At 41.6% G+C, this 13,604-nt stretch overlaps 1 protein-coding gene across 2 annotated transcripts in view; it reads right to left on the bottom strand.

Annotated features, from left to right (window-relative positions):
- Nucleotides 1-3,454: 3,454 nt before the first annotated feature.
- The window catches only part of TEAD4 (TEA domain family member 4), a 59,863-nt gene continuing 49,713 nt past the window's right edge, over nt 3,455-13,604 (bottom strand). For both annotated transcript variants that reach the window (XM_010294772.1, XM_010294771.1), the window contains exons 9-11: nt 7,982-8,122; nt 6,358-6,510; nt 3,455-3,695 (exon numbers count right to left, since the gene is read on the bottom strand). In XM_010294772.1, coding sequence (XP_010293074.1) covers nt 3,582-3,695; nt 6,358-6,510; nt 7,982-8,122 — 408 coding nt within the window. In that variant the 3' untranslated portion in view covers nt 3,455-3,581. The remainder of the gene's footprint in view (nt 3,696-6,357; nt 6,511-7,981; nt 8,123-13,604) is intronic.

Below are 13,604 nucleotides of genomic sequence, written 5' to 3'. Positions count from 1 at the left end.
GCATTTGGACAATGCCCTTAATAACATGTTTAACTTTTGGCAAGCTGAAGTGGTCAGGCAGTTGAACTAGATGATCGTTGCAGGTCCCTTCCGACTGGAACTACTCTATTCTATTCTAAAATTGCACATTTAGTAGGGCTTTGCAAGTAGCCTACATTCCGGTCTTTTGTTTGATGGAAATTCTCAGGACCAGTCATATACTGGGCCAAATAAAACACCCTTTGTAGAGCCTGGCATCACCTCTTCCACAGGTAGTGAAATCTTCATCCTCCACTGTATGTCTCCATTTCATTGAGTGGCTAGCACTGTGAGACTTTCATCTGACTCTCACTTTAATCTCTGTCACTGACATTTTGTATTTGTGCATCTGTTCTTTGGCAATTAGTTCCATCATGTTGTCCAATTTTGGATCATGTTCTGACCATGTACCTCTCAGGCACTGATTATCTTTCTGATAATTTACCTTTTATTTGCCATCTTCATTTTGTTCTTTTAAGAACATTTTAAATTATATTTCAAATAATTCTTAGTATTTATTCTCCCAGTTCAAGCGTAGTGTTTCAATGGTGTTCAAGTCACTCAAGATCTTTATAGATACTCAGCTTGCAAAAATCTCCTTTAGTGCTATCTGCAGATTAATTTACGCTGTTGCTTTCTCCTTCCACCAGATCACTGATGATGTCAAAAAAGAATGTGTCTATACTCATCTTTTTCAGTACACACCTTTCTCTCAATTAATAGGTCATCTGTAATCTTTGTTAATGGTCTTTTAATTTGCTTTTCATCTAACTGCTGACAGCCACACCAATGTGGACTCATACTTCAGACAAAAATTTTTAGGGGATCCCATATCAAAATTTTACCGTAATAAACTTGTCTAACTCACTTGATCTGTAAGTTAAATTTTAATAATTCATTCTTTACTGTTGCTTGAATATGAATTCCTTGTGAGGAATCAACTCACCCAGCTGCAAAATAGAATCAGAAAAAATTTAATTGAATCCTAAGGTCATAAACTAAGTATTACAAACCTAGAGGCAGCATTATAGGCTTGAATAAGTTTTCCACAGGCTTTGGAAAACAGTTCAGAGAAAGAAACTCCATATTATCAGCCATCAACAAGCCAGAGGAATACTAAAGGTTTAAGTCATTGCGGAAAACACTGTGTGTTTCTCTACACTGATGAGCTAGTAAAGAACAAGCTGCTCTCAATACCAGCTTCAAAATAAAACCATGATAATTCCAGGACAGCAGCAGATTCCTCTTCAGAAGTATTGCATGGAGTGGTTGAAGCTACCATCATCCAGCTAAGTTCAGTGTTTACCAGAACTTGTTTAAAGCTGGGTAAGAGAAAGCACAGCTAGTGAAACACACAAGGAAGCTCATGAGCACAATCAAGAAGAAGAGCTAGTGAAAAACTAAATTGTTGAAACAAGCATCTAAAGCAGCAGATTGCCCAAAGTGTCTTGTGGGGAAAAGCTAAGGAGCCTGAGAACACCTGGGAAATGAAAGAGCCGAGAGTTGACGTGAAAGACGCCAGTGCTTTCTCTGAGCATAATGAAGAGGTTGGAGGAGATAATTGAGTACAATACCAGATTATTTTTTTAATAATTACAGTTACAGTAAGGGAATTCTCCCTCCTTTCCTCCCCCTACCCCCAATCTAATATACCAAGTAGAAGTGATGCTGATGGTACACTGGAAGGTGGCTTAATTTTTCATGAATTTCAATGAGAGGCTAGGAAATATTCAACAATACTTGTGAAAAAGCCCAGAAAAAGAAGACTGAGACCTTCAAGTACTCGAAGGATTAATTTGAGTCCATAAAACATGGGAAGAACATTCTCTAGGAGTGGAAGATTTAAACTTTGAAGGGAGTTGAGATTTAGAAATGCAAGAAATAAAATCATCGATCTGTGAGAAGACTTCTGGAGTACCTCGTAAATAAGTACAACTTACAACTTCAAATACAGAAATGAAACATTTCAAAGGACAGGAAGATGGTTAGGGAGTTGGAGGAGATCTGCGAGTCTGTGGGCCTCTACCCATGCTGTGAGAAGAGTTGTACAGTATCTTCATGGAGCCACAGACCCCTTTAAGCAGCAGACTGAAAGCTGTAGAAGGGAGTACCAACAGTATCATGAATTTTTGAAAGAAGTCATATTTCATCTGTATGCGGCTGAAGCCCTTAGCTTATGGCATTCTAATAAACCCTTGATTTCTAAAGCTATCCCAGATGTCCACAAGTGCTTTTCTCTATGCCAAAAATGCAAGGATGGAAATGTCTGAAATAAATTTGAGATATGTTTCCTATGGTGCTGTGATGCATTGTTGGAAAAAGGAAATGTAACACCATATATTCAAATCTGTGCCACAGGACTGTGCCTGGACACCCGATAAATTGCCTGTTCGGTGGCTGCCAGAAAGCATCATGCAACCCACCTCCTTTCTCAGAGTAACATGAACGGCTGCATCTTCCCCCACATCAGCAGCATTGTGGGGACCAAGATTATTGCCTCACAGTGGTTCTTGCGTAAACCACCTCAGCTTACAAGTAAAGCAGAGACTGTGTTTGATTGTCTTGGAAACATGGAAAGCTAACCTCTTTTCACTATTCATTTTCATCCTTTTCCTGTGATTTGCTGGCCAACTGGCATTCTTTGCAATACCTGTGCACCTCACTGTCTGCAACTAACAAGTGGAACAATTTGATCTCAGTAAACAATTATTTTCCTGGTGTGCAAGAAAAGAGCAGACTCTAGCTCCCTGAGCACTGCTAACTGCGCATGGAGAACAGAAGCAAAAGCAGCAAGAATTATTTGTCGGTCAAGTGAGCAGACCTGATACATAGAGGAAATCTGCTGGGCAAGACAACATGATTTAACATACCCCGTTTCCTAAGCATAACTTCATTTAAAAAGCAAAAGAAAGGTTGGTCTCTCACTGTCGTGCACAGAAGAAAGGGAAACAGTACCCAGCCTTCAACAGGAGGAAGGCTGGACGCTGTGACTGCACACCTGCTAAGGTGGACAGCTAGATAGGCAGATCTGTAGGTTATATGTGCAACATGCATGTGCCCACACATGGCTAACTGGTATCTGTATAAATGTATAGTAAGCATGTCTGTGCCATGTGTTGACCTACAGATGAATGTACATGAGTGCACACAGACCAGATGTAGCATGAACAATTTCAACCTGTTTGTATGTGGTCAAACTTGTGGAAGCTGCTGCCATTGTCCTGCCTGTATGCTCGGGTGCATACCACTCCTTTCATATGTATGATCACACCCTGTGTGTGCGCTCTGTGAGAAACACGTTCCAGAGGATGCTTTTTCTGGTGAAACCCTTAAGCAGTTACTTGCCTGTTTCTTTGACTCCAGGTCTTTTCCCTATTTGCACAAACCTGGAGATACAAACTTATTTGACCCTGTCAATCACAAAACAGCTCAGAGGTGCTTTTCTGAAAATACACAACATCTGCAGTTTATTTTTCAGTTTGGTATGAGGGGGGTAGGGTTTGTTCAAGCACGGGCTTTTTTCTTAGACATGCATCCCATGGACGACTCAGGGCAGAGAGTCTCTAGTCCTTCACCAGCCGGTAGATGTGATGCTGGGCACCATGGTCACTAGTTGACACCTCAAAAACATATGCTATGCACAGCAAAGTCTCCTGTGTGTCCCTGTTTGTCACAACCTAGACAGAAAAGGAGAAGAGGCTGAGATGGCAACTGCTGTTTCTCTGCTTACATATTCCAACACATTTAACATAGAGCAAAAAGTCAGTAATAGGTAAAGAACAGAGACGCAAAGGAATGATACATAGCTCAGCCACCACAACCCCCAGTCTATGTGCCCACACATAAGCAAAGCACTTTCACAGCATCAGGACTACAATGCAGTGAAGAGACAGGAAGGTGAGCAGAGTCCACTGTGGAAAAAAAGAAAGTTGTGTCCAAGCAGTGACCATATAAGTGGAAGGAGGTCTACTAAGTTCTTTACTCCCCACCCCCGCTGTTGCAGATACCCGCAGAGAGGCGTTTCACAGAAAATCTTTTTGCTCCCTTTCTTCGGTATAGAGAGGACACCTCCTGCTCATGTATGTGTTGATGTATCACAGCCATGAACAGTTCTTTCCCTCTATCTGCTTCTGCTTGTCAGTGGTAGACACAGACCATGAGGATTATTGAGTATAATTAATTTTACAGGAGACTTACAGGTTTGACTGCATTACACCTCCCATTCCATACGCTGTAGATGTCAGGAGAAAGATGGCTGCAACACTCATGCATTCTTACAGAAGCTGCTTTTTTCCCCATTTCTTTTTCTATGGTCCCTCAGGAACCTTAGCTTCTTTGCAGTGTGACTCGGTGTCAGCAGCATGGTGATGGAACAGTATTGTCCTAGTTTCAGAAGCATGCACTGCCTGCACTACATGGCAGGGACAAGCAAAATGTGGTACCCAGAGCTCCTAGCTCAGCTTCCCTCTCTCTGTCACTGCACAACTTTGCACATTCTTGTCATCTGAGTTTGTGCCAGAGCTAAAGCTTCAAGCAGTTCTCTCCTACTGGAGGAGATAACATTTTTATCAGCAGTAGCATGAACTCAGCTGCAAAAGAAAAACATACCAGTTGGAGGTTTGAACTGTACCAAAGCCCAACCATTCTTGTGAAAATAGAAAGAAAATAACTGCTTTCAAACTTGCATATTAATTTTAGCAGCTTGGTCTATTCTATTTTATTTTCTTACTTCATGATTGAGTTTGCAGCTGAACTAACCTCTCCTTTCTTCTGCAGGCCATTGTGAGTTACACATATTCAGGCATAATAAGGCATGTTCTGAAGAATGAGCTCTGAAAATCTTGGAGGGCTAGATCCAGACCAATGTGCAAAGCAAGATAAATTATGCTTGAGTGATTAGCGGTATCTAAACTCATGAAAGGGTCGAGAAAAAGTATAATTAGACTTGCTCCAGAAATTGGCAGTGGGAGCTGAGGACTAGCAGCATGCCTTACATTAAACATGACCATTTTTCAGCTCCCCAGTGGGGAGTTGGGAGTGGAAAATGCTCAGCTCAGGGAACAGGACTGCAAGGCAGTATATAAAAGGCTGTGCCAGCACCCACATGAGACACGCCTCTTTGTGACAGGAGGAAGGGAAGGACATCAGCTTACTCAAAACAAAGCTCCAGAGAAAATGTTTTTGTTCCTAAAATTTATAGCAAGCGCTGGCCTGACTGAGGAATGAAACACACAGAAAGCACTTACAAGTGTTCCTCAGTATGGATTACAGCACACAGGCCTTCCAACTCTCCATACCTGCCCCCTTCATGCTTTTCCTCATCTAAAAATCTCTTAGCATTTATACTCCTCTTTTCTTCCAGATGCTAAAGATCTTAGTACAAACATGGAAGAATAAAGCCTCCTAAAGCCCTGTGAGGTATATTATTAAGCTTGTGTTTTATAGCTGAGGTACCTGAGCCACAGAGCAGTGAAATGAGTTGCCTGAAGTCCCAGATCCCAAGATCTCCAGAGGATGGAATGAAGACCACTCGATTTCCATTCTTTCATACAGCCTCTAGCATCTCTTCTACTTACCCAGCCTCAAGTTCTCTGGGTGAAGATCTGTGACATGTCTTGTAAAGGCGAGCACAGAACTCAGTCCATTAGGAAAATCCACCTTTTAAGCTGTCTTTGCCCTCTTCCCAAATTTAGGCTGCATCCGAGCCTGGAAAGGCTCCAGGTATAACATAGACACTAATGCAAATCTAGTTGCTGTAGCCTTGTTGTACTGTCCTACCTAGAAGTTGCAGTGATTCATGAAGAGCCTTCCCTCAGCATGCCCCTTTCTTTACGTGCCTCCATATTCTTTCCAGGTTCAGGATGGTCCTGAGGAAACAACTTTTTTTTTTTTTTTCTCCTACCTAGTTAGCAAAGAACTCTTCCCATGACAAAATTATATAGCCACTTAACAATACTCTTTTTTTTTTTTTTTCTACCTTGCAAAAAGGGCCTGGGCACAGAAAGGACCTCAACGTTCATCCAGTAGTGGAATGAGCATTTCTTTCACTGACTTTTGCATCTTTCTCTTTCCTTTACCTCTCTGCCTTATGAGCTCTCCCTTTATCTTTCTTTTTTCCTCTCTCTTACTCAGGTCTTGTCAAATTCTTCTGCTGCTTCTCTGCATGAGTTACTATCTCTAGAGCTCCATAAATGGTCTTGAGGTGCAGTACACATGAGACATACTAAGTTCAATTAGATGTTGAGCTGTAAAAGGAAATCTGTTTTGACTCACAAAAGTGAACTCCTGCATGGGGCTTACATGTTTCCAAGCTCCAATGAAAACAGTTGAAAGTCCCACCTGTAAAATAGTAAAGTTCTCCAGCACACTATTCATCATATACTTCTCAGGAAGGTGCTTGAGTTTATGAATGAAGTTTATCATGTATTCACAGAGAGGGGAACGGTGAATGCGATAGGAATAGTGTCCATTTTCATAGCGTGCATACTCTGTCTGCAATGTAAAACACAAAAGGAGCATATGGGCTAATGTTGTCACATTACTAGCATTAATCACAGAAAGGGACTCAGAACAGAAAAATCACAATGTCATTTTCAAGTCATCTTACTAACAGTAATGAGTTGATTAATCATTCCTCTACAACTTTCTGCACCAAGGTCAGTCTCCTTGAGCCCTCTAATTTCTTCAGCCTGACTTTTTTCTTTAGAACAGCGAGTTCCAGCTTAGAAGCAGCAAACTGACAAGGAGCTGTGAAAGGTAACTAAGAGGAGCAGACCAATTGTCAGCTATACTATGGTCTGCATCTCTACTGGAAAAATACTAGGTGTGGATAAACTGAAAAAATTAAAAATTACTGCTTTAGCAAGACCAGGAAGCTCCTAGTAATGATGGTAATCATATGCCTAGGATGCTTCACAGCTGGAAAGGACTAAAGCTTTCTGGTACCTGTGAAAGAGAACATAGTATCTCTGCTCCCCCTTAGGAGAGGGTCTGTCCAATGTTACACAGAGGGATTTTTTTGCTCACGTTCACATCTTAGCTCCTGTATATTTCACCTTCCTTTGAAAAGAAGTTGAGGCTGGATTCTGTCATTTCACAGCAGACCCTTAAATGCCTGTTACCTCCTTTCACCACAAGAGCTTGGTCTCCTTTCCTGTCCACCATGACACTTCTCTTTGGTCTATCTATCCCATCATGCAAATACATAACCAGACTTCAAGCATGTCTATCATATGACTGGAAATGGGACTTGCAGAAGGATGTAGCTTTAAATGACTGCTGACACAAGAACACCTGGTGTTTTGCACACAGCCACTCCTCCTGCATCTGAAAGCTCATTGATAAAGAGAACAGCAGGAAGCAGGTCAGAGCAGCTCTCTTAACAGCCAAATGTGACATTGTAAAGAATTTCTTCAGTGCCAGATATATGCACAATTATGCGGCTTCACTGTTGCTCAAACTGTTGTACAAGCACTAAGATAAGCCTCATAACATCATAAGACTATAGTCTGTAAATTATTACATTCTACTAATTAATGGCTATCATCTACAAATGATCTGTTTAAAAACACTGATGAGAGTGAGGTGTTGCCTATTTGTTTTCACCTTTCTAGACTACAAAACAAGTGTCCAGGTTTCCTAGCTTTTCTTTGCTCCCCAGAAAACCCCAGAGAATCACCAGAGCTAAAAGTCTTACATATTCACATGTCTTCAGAAACTGAGATTTAAGGAAAAAATAGAAAACACTACCAAACCTTCAATGAAGCCCTGAGACTTGTTGCTCCGTGTTGCAGGCTGGAGCAATCTTACACCTGCATGTCTCAGAAATAATAATCTATGGCATCCATCTCCATGACAACAAGCATGGGGTTTATTTTGCCATGAGATATATGCAGGATGCAAATACTTGAAGTGACAAAACAGCAGCAAGAGAGAACCTTGCACCAAGGTGTCTGCTCCCTACCTCCACTTTCTCCACCACCTGCTTTCCAAAGGAACACACTTTGGTGGAACAGGTAATGACCATGTTTTCTGGGCTCTCATATTGGCTGGAAACACCATAGAAAGATCTGGATTCATCTTCAATATTGGTGTTCAAATCAGCCTGCCAAAAAAAGCAAGAAAAACAAATGGTTATCAATAGATGGTTGTGGTGTTTTTTCACCATTACCTGAAGGGGTCTTGTGTAGCTAAGATTGTAAGGTATTGGAGTGTCCAAAGCTCCTTAAGCAGATCAAAGTGCATCAAGCAAGCAGGGCAAATCTGAAGAGTATGCACTAAAACCCAGTTCATGCTTCAGAAAATGGTTGTGGGGATTTGCATACACATTGGAGAAATCTGGTGGAATATCCTCTTAACATTAAAAACATATGACACAGCCCCTTGCCTTAGCTGATATCTACCACAACTGAACAGTGCCAGGACAGCACAGAAGTACTCACAAAGCATGTGGAGAGCAGACAGGAAGGCACTGTAGAGACAGAGCAATGCAACAGACAGGCTAGACTGGGCTGCCCCACTAAGGAGGAAAAATAAGGGTACAGTGACTTTGATAAAGCATTTCCACTCTGGATATGCAGGTAAGGGGAAGGAGATAGAGCAGAGAGAAGGAATGGGTGAGTACACATGCTCATGAAGCTCAGGGACTATATGAAGAATGCAAGGAGACAGGATGCAACGTAAGGAATGTAGGTTGCTGATGCATCCAGCCCAGTTACGCCTGAATACAAACTATCTCCATTAGCAGCCACAGTTTTCAAATGTGGGTGCCTATGGTTAGCCAACTGGAGCCTCGTGTTGGGACCCAACTCCTAAAAATCCTGATTGTCTGAAGCTTCCACCAGGGGTCATTCAAACCACACTTATGAAAAGACGAGGCAGTTCCCCTAAGGTCTGAAAACACAAAGGGTGTGTGGGAATGCCCAGCTTGGCTTCCTCCCTTTCAAAACTAACAACGTAGAGCTTCTCTATACTCTACAAGCCCAGGTGCTAGCTTACATCAGCAGAAAAGCAACGATCAGTTCCCATAGGCTACTTCAGACTATTCTATTCTTTCTGATGAAGTGAGGGAAACAGGAAACTGAAGGAAGTGTCTTTCTACTACAGTGGATACAGCATGAAAAGGACTGCATTAGATGCCGTTCTAGCATGGTTTTCTTATCCAAAGTCAGTTGAAGGTTTTTTATCTGAGATCTAGAACAGTGCTTAGGACAAGCCTTGGAATTGGACCGCTTCGATAATGAATCCCCCTTTTCTTTGCCATACAAAATACCCGTTTCTTCTCTGCCATGAGATAATACTGTTAGCTTATTTGCCTTAAGTAGCAATTTCACAAGAGGTTTAAGTCAATCTAGAAAGTGCTAGTACAGCCTTTTCCTTATCTTTAGCCACACAAGCATGCTGCTGCCTTTGTGCCACCATTAGCAGTTGCAAGACTCTGTGGTTAGCCAGATGAGAGAGCTGATCCCAGCCAAAATAAATCTTATTGTGGTTTTGGTAGGTTAGTTTTCAGTTAGACAAGAAAGCTCACTTGGATTCCCACAAAGCTGCAAGAGCTGGAAGAGATGAAAACACACAAAAAAGTTGAGGGCACAGAGACTGCCTATTTTGATAGCAACATATACTCAGGTTGGCTTGAGCCTCTTGGGAAACTGCACCTCAAAGTTGTAGTTTCTTAACACCAGGCTGGTCCTCAGAGCAGTCTCACTGTCTCAGAGCAGTTTTTGCCTCCTCATTCCTCCTGTACTGACACAAATGTTTCTGTAGCTATATTACAAGACTCACTGAGGAATTGCTCAGCTAGTTCTCAGTGGGATCAGTTCCCTGACCTGATTCAGAGGCACTTGTGTGTGTTCAGACAAAGAACATGTGTTGGAAGGATGGGCAGCAATGGGGAAAGCAGAAGGCATGAGTGCTTCTTCTACTGAATGCTGGCTTTGAGTAACTACAGCAGTAACTAGTAACATGCTAGAAGCCGCACTTGTCATTCTTCATGTTAAAAGTTTTGCCCCTAGAATGTTGGGCCATCTCTGTACCACAACACTCACCAGCAGCTAACACAGATTTATTGTCAGGGAAGAATTCATCATTTTGCCAGTAGTGAAGCCAAAAGCACTATCAGGAAAAGCAGACGTAATAATGCGCAGTATTTCCATTCAATCCAATTCCCATGGCTGTTAACTTGCCCCTTCAGGTGTGTTAAGGAGGTGGTGGTAAAAGAAATAAAATAAACCGTCTCCCTATTTATTTCAGAAATTCCATTTCCATTTTCCACTTAGTACAAGCACTGGGGCATTACTGCCACTGTGCCATTGTGCACACATATTTCCACCTAAAGAAAAACTACCATTTGCATTAGATAAAAGATGCCACAGAAGATCCAAGCAAACAAATCAATATAATCCAATTACCATGATTTCTTTTTTTTTCTTAAAGTACAAACTCATAAGCAAGTGAAAAACAGATTTAGGATAGGTTTTTCATGAAGTACAGTGGGCAATGCATCTCCTGGGGTATCTCCTAGACTAGCAGTTGTAGCATTTAGGTAATTCTAGTGGGACAAAGATTCAGTCCAGGCAAGATGACAGAATTGCTCCAATGTTCACATGAACACTGTCAGCATTGGGGATGGACATAGAGTATTCATTCTGCTCTTGATGGACTGCAGCACAGTTTTTAAATGTGACCATAAATCACTCTTCAAAATGACTGTGTTGTTTCCCACAGTTTCTACAAAAATCCTTAACAGTTGTACCATCTTTACCACAGATTATGGATGAAAGAAAGTCCATTTGTCAGAATGGCTTGCCGCCTTCTCTATGACTCCCCCATTTAAGTAGAATCCCTCCCTCTAAAGTAGTTACAGACCTACAACCCTTGTGAATACGCTTGGCCCTACATGTGTAAAACATTCATACCAGTTGAATACCACAGAGCAGCTGTGCACTCATCCCTTTGTGCTCTCCTAAATTTGTCGTCTCCTGCATATTATATATTCAAGAGCACCCTCTGATTTATGAGGAGGTAGTCATACAAAGCTGGAAATTATTTTGTTCTTGTATTTGCTTCTCCTCAGAAGATAGCTTCACAAAACAGTTTATCCAGCTGAATATGTTTCTGACTTCTCTTAACAAATTATCTCTTTTTGCACCCATAGTTTTCTGTCTCCTCACTAAGCTGAAAACAGATTTGGATACACGTGTTAGAATATGTCAGTAAAACAAGCTGGGTTTAAAACTTTTTTAAAAATCATTTTACATCATTCACATTTGCACCACTGAGATAGTGATAACTTTTGCACAAGTCTTGGAAACAACAGCCAGAGGAAGATTGGAAGCTTTTACATTGTCATGACCACCTGAACGACTGTAATGCAGTGTTATGCTCCGATGGTTTGTCTACACTGCAGTAGCCTATGTGCGCAAATCAACGCTAGATTTAACCTGGTAGCACAGGTATTAATAGGAACAAGGCATAGGCATTACAGACTTATTCATAATTCAGGTTGCCAGGTGAATTATTACAGTCATGCTGAAGGGCTTGCTATCCAATTTTCCCCACTACATACAGCTACTTTGCACCACAAATGTACATGTGTTAGAGAATAGCCATGCTACTCTATTCTGGTTTAGGTTTTTACTGAGTTACTGTAATACTCATTTACATGTCAATGCAATTAACTGTATTGTTTATTTGACCCATACTCCAGCTGTCTGAATAAAGATTAATTCCTTCCCTTCTCCAAAGAAGAACTAAACTAGGAGCCCTTCACAATATTGTTCAGCTATTTCTATTGGGTTTGATAAACACAATGTATGGAACCAATTCGCTTTTCCAAAGAAATTGTCCCACTGAGTCAAAAGAACAAAGGGTCAAGGCTACAGAAGCTTGGTCGGACCACTGCTACATAGACATAACGGAGGCCCTCACTGCAGATCCAGACAAACATTTTCACGGTCTCACTAGTAAAGTTAAAGTTGCGTTCCCCTAAAATCTTGATGGCAAATTAAAAAATAAGTGCAGTCAGTATGAGGCAAAGCAGAAAGGTGCTAGTTCCACTTCATGAGAAAAGCTTCACTAGCCCTAAGAAGCCACTCTAGGTGCATCCACAATTTGGCAAGTCTGCCATCAAAAGACCATGCTGTAGAATTTCACAGCTAGTTAACATCTAATTAATCAACATTAAACTATTTGGCAGTGGGCAAAATTATAGTAATACTGTTTGAATTAAGCAGTCATTGCCATTCACTAACATTGAACTAACAATAACACTAACCTAACAATCCGGTTCCTGGAAGCCCTGTTGCAGTGAAGTAATGGGATCATGTTGTCACCCCCTGACGTTTACACTGCACCTTTTATTCTAAAGCACATCCTATATTATGGCCTAGGACTGTCAGACATGCCTTAGGGTGGTCAGTCAACAACAGCTGTGCATCCACCTTTTTCTGTTATCTCTGAAAATCTCAGCCCATAAACATACCTACATGGAATTTCAGCAACTCCAGGGAATGACAGTAGCAGCTAACTGAGGGTTCCAGTTCACATCTGCAGAACGGAGCTGCAGCACTTCAGATAATGCTGGCCCTACAGTTACAGCTTATTTACTTACACAGAGCTGCTGGTTCCCACCCTCCCGTGGAAGTTACTGTCCCCATACCAGATTATTTAGCATACATATTTGTGTATGCTCTTGAATTATTTGCAACTTTGTTTATTCATGTAAACTGAAAATGGCAATAATGTACATGAATATGAGACCAAAGAACTGCTCAGGAGTGGAAGTCCAATCTGTTAGCTTTCCCTGCTATGGAGATGGTTACCTCCTGAAGTGAGACAAGGCAGAAAACGAAGCAAAAACACGCCACAGCCATATTAACTTCTAAATGTCAACTGGACACTGAGGTAAATCACTAATGGATGCAGTTAAACTTCCCAGGATTGTGTCAGGACAAAATCATTCTGCACATCATGGGGTCTCTAATGGCCAAAAGAGCTACTGTTTTTAATTTAACATCTAAAAATGCTACGGCCTCCATGCCTAGATTCCTATGAGCTCCTCACAACACCTAGGCCATCAAGACTAGAAATCACATTGTTTCTTTGGGGAAAGGACTCTTCCTTTCTTTTCACTTTCAGAGTTTCTTTCTCTAAAGAAAACTTTGTGTCAAAGCACACCCAATCCTGGGGTGAGCATCCAAGGTCAGCAGAGAAAGGTCTGCTTTAGTCTGTCCAGTACATTCCATCCCTCAAAGATGCAAGGGTATAATAGCAACTATGACTTAAAGCAATTCATCTTCCCAGCACTTCAAGTAGGAAGGCTAATCTTCACTTTGCGAATGCATGGACCTGTTATCACATAACAATGTGATTCTGACCTGGAGACTAGAACCTAGCTGCCTCAGCTGCTCACTGGCAAATGCACTAGTACGTCCAACAACAAGTGAGATGACTCTTGAATATGTTCCTTACCCCAGCCTAGACAGCCAAAGGAGACATAGTCAGGATTTAGGAAAGTCCATAGCGAATGGACTGAGTTGCCTTGCCCCCCAGGCTGCTACTAGCAACAAGGTGGGACTGCAACAGGG

Source organism: Phaethon lepturus, unplaced genomic scaffold, assembly GCF_000687285.1.
Source record: "Phaethon lepturus isolate BGI_N335 unplaced genomic scaffold, ASM68728v1 scaffold9529, whole genome shotgun sequence".
In the NCBI taxonomy this organism is placed as follows: domain Eukaryota; kingdom Metazoa; phylum Chordata; class Aves; order Phaethontiformes; family Phaethontidae; genus Phaethon; species Phaethon lepturus.
This window is presented reverse-complemented; position numbering and strand designations above follow the sequence as displayed.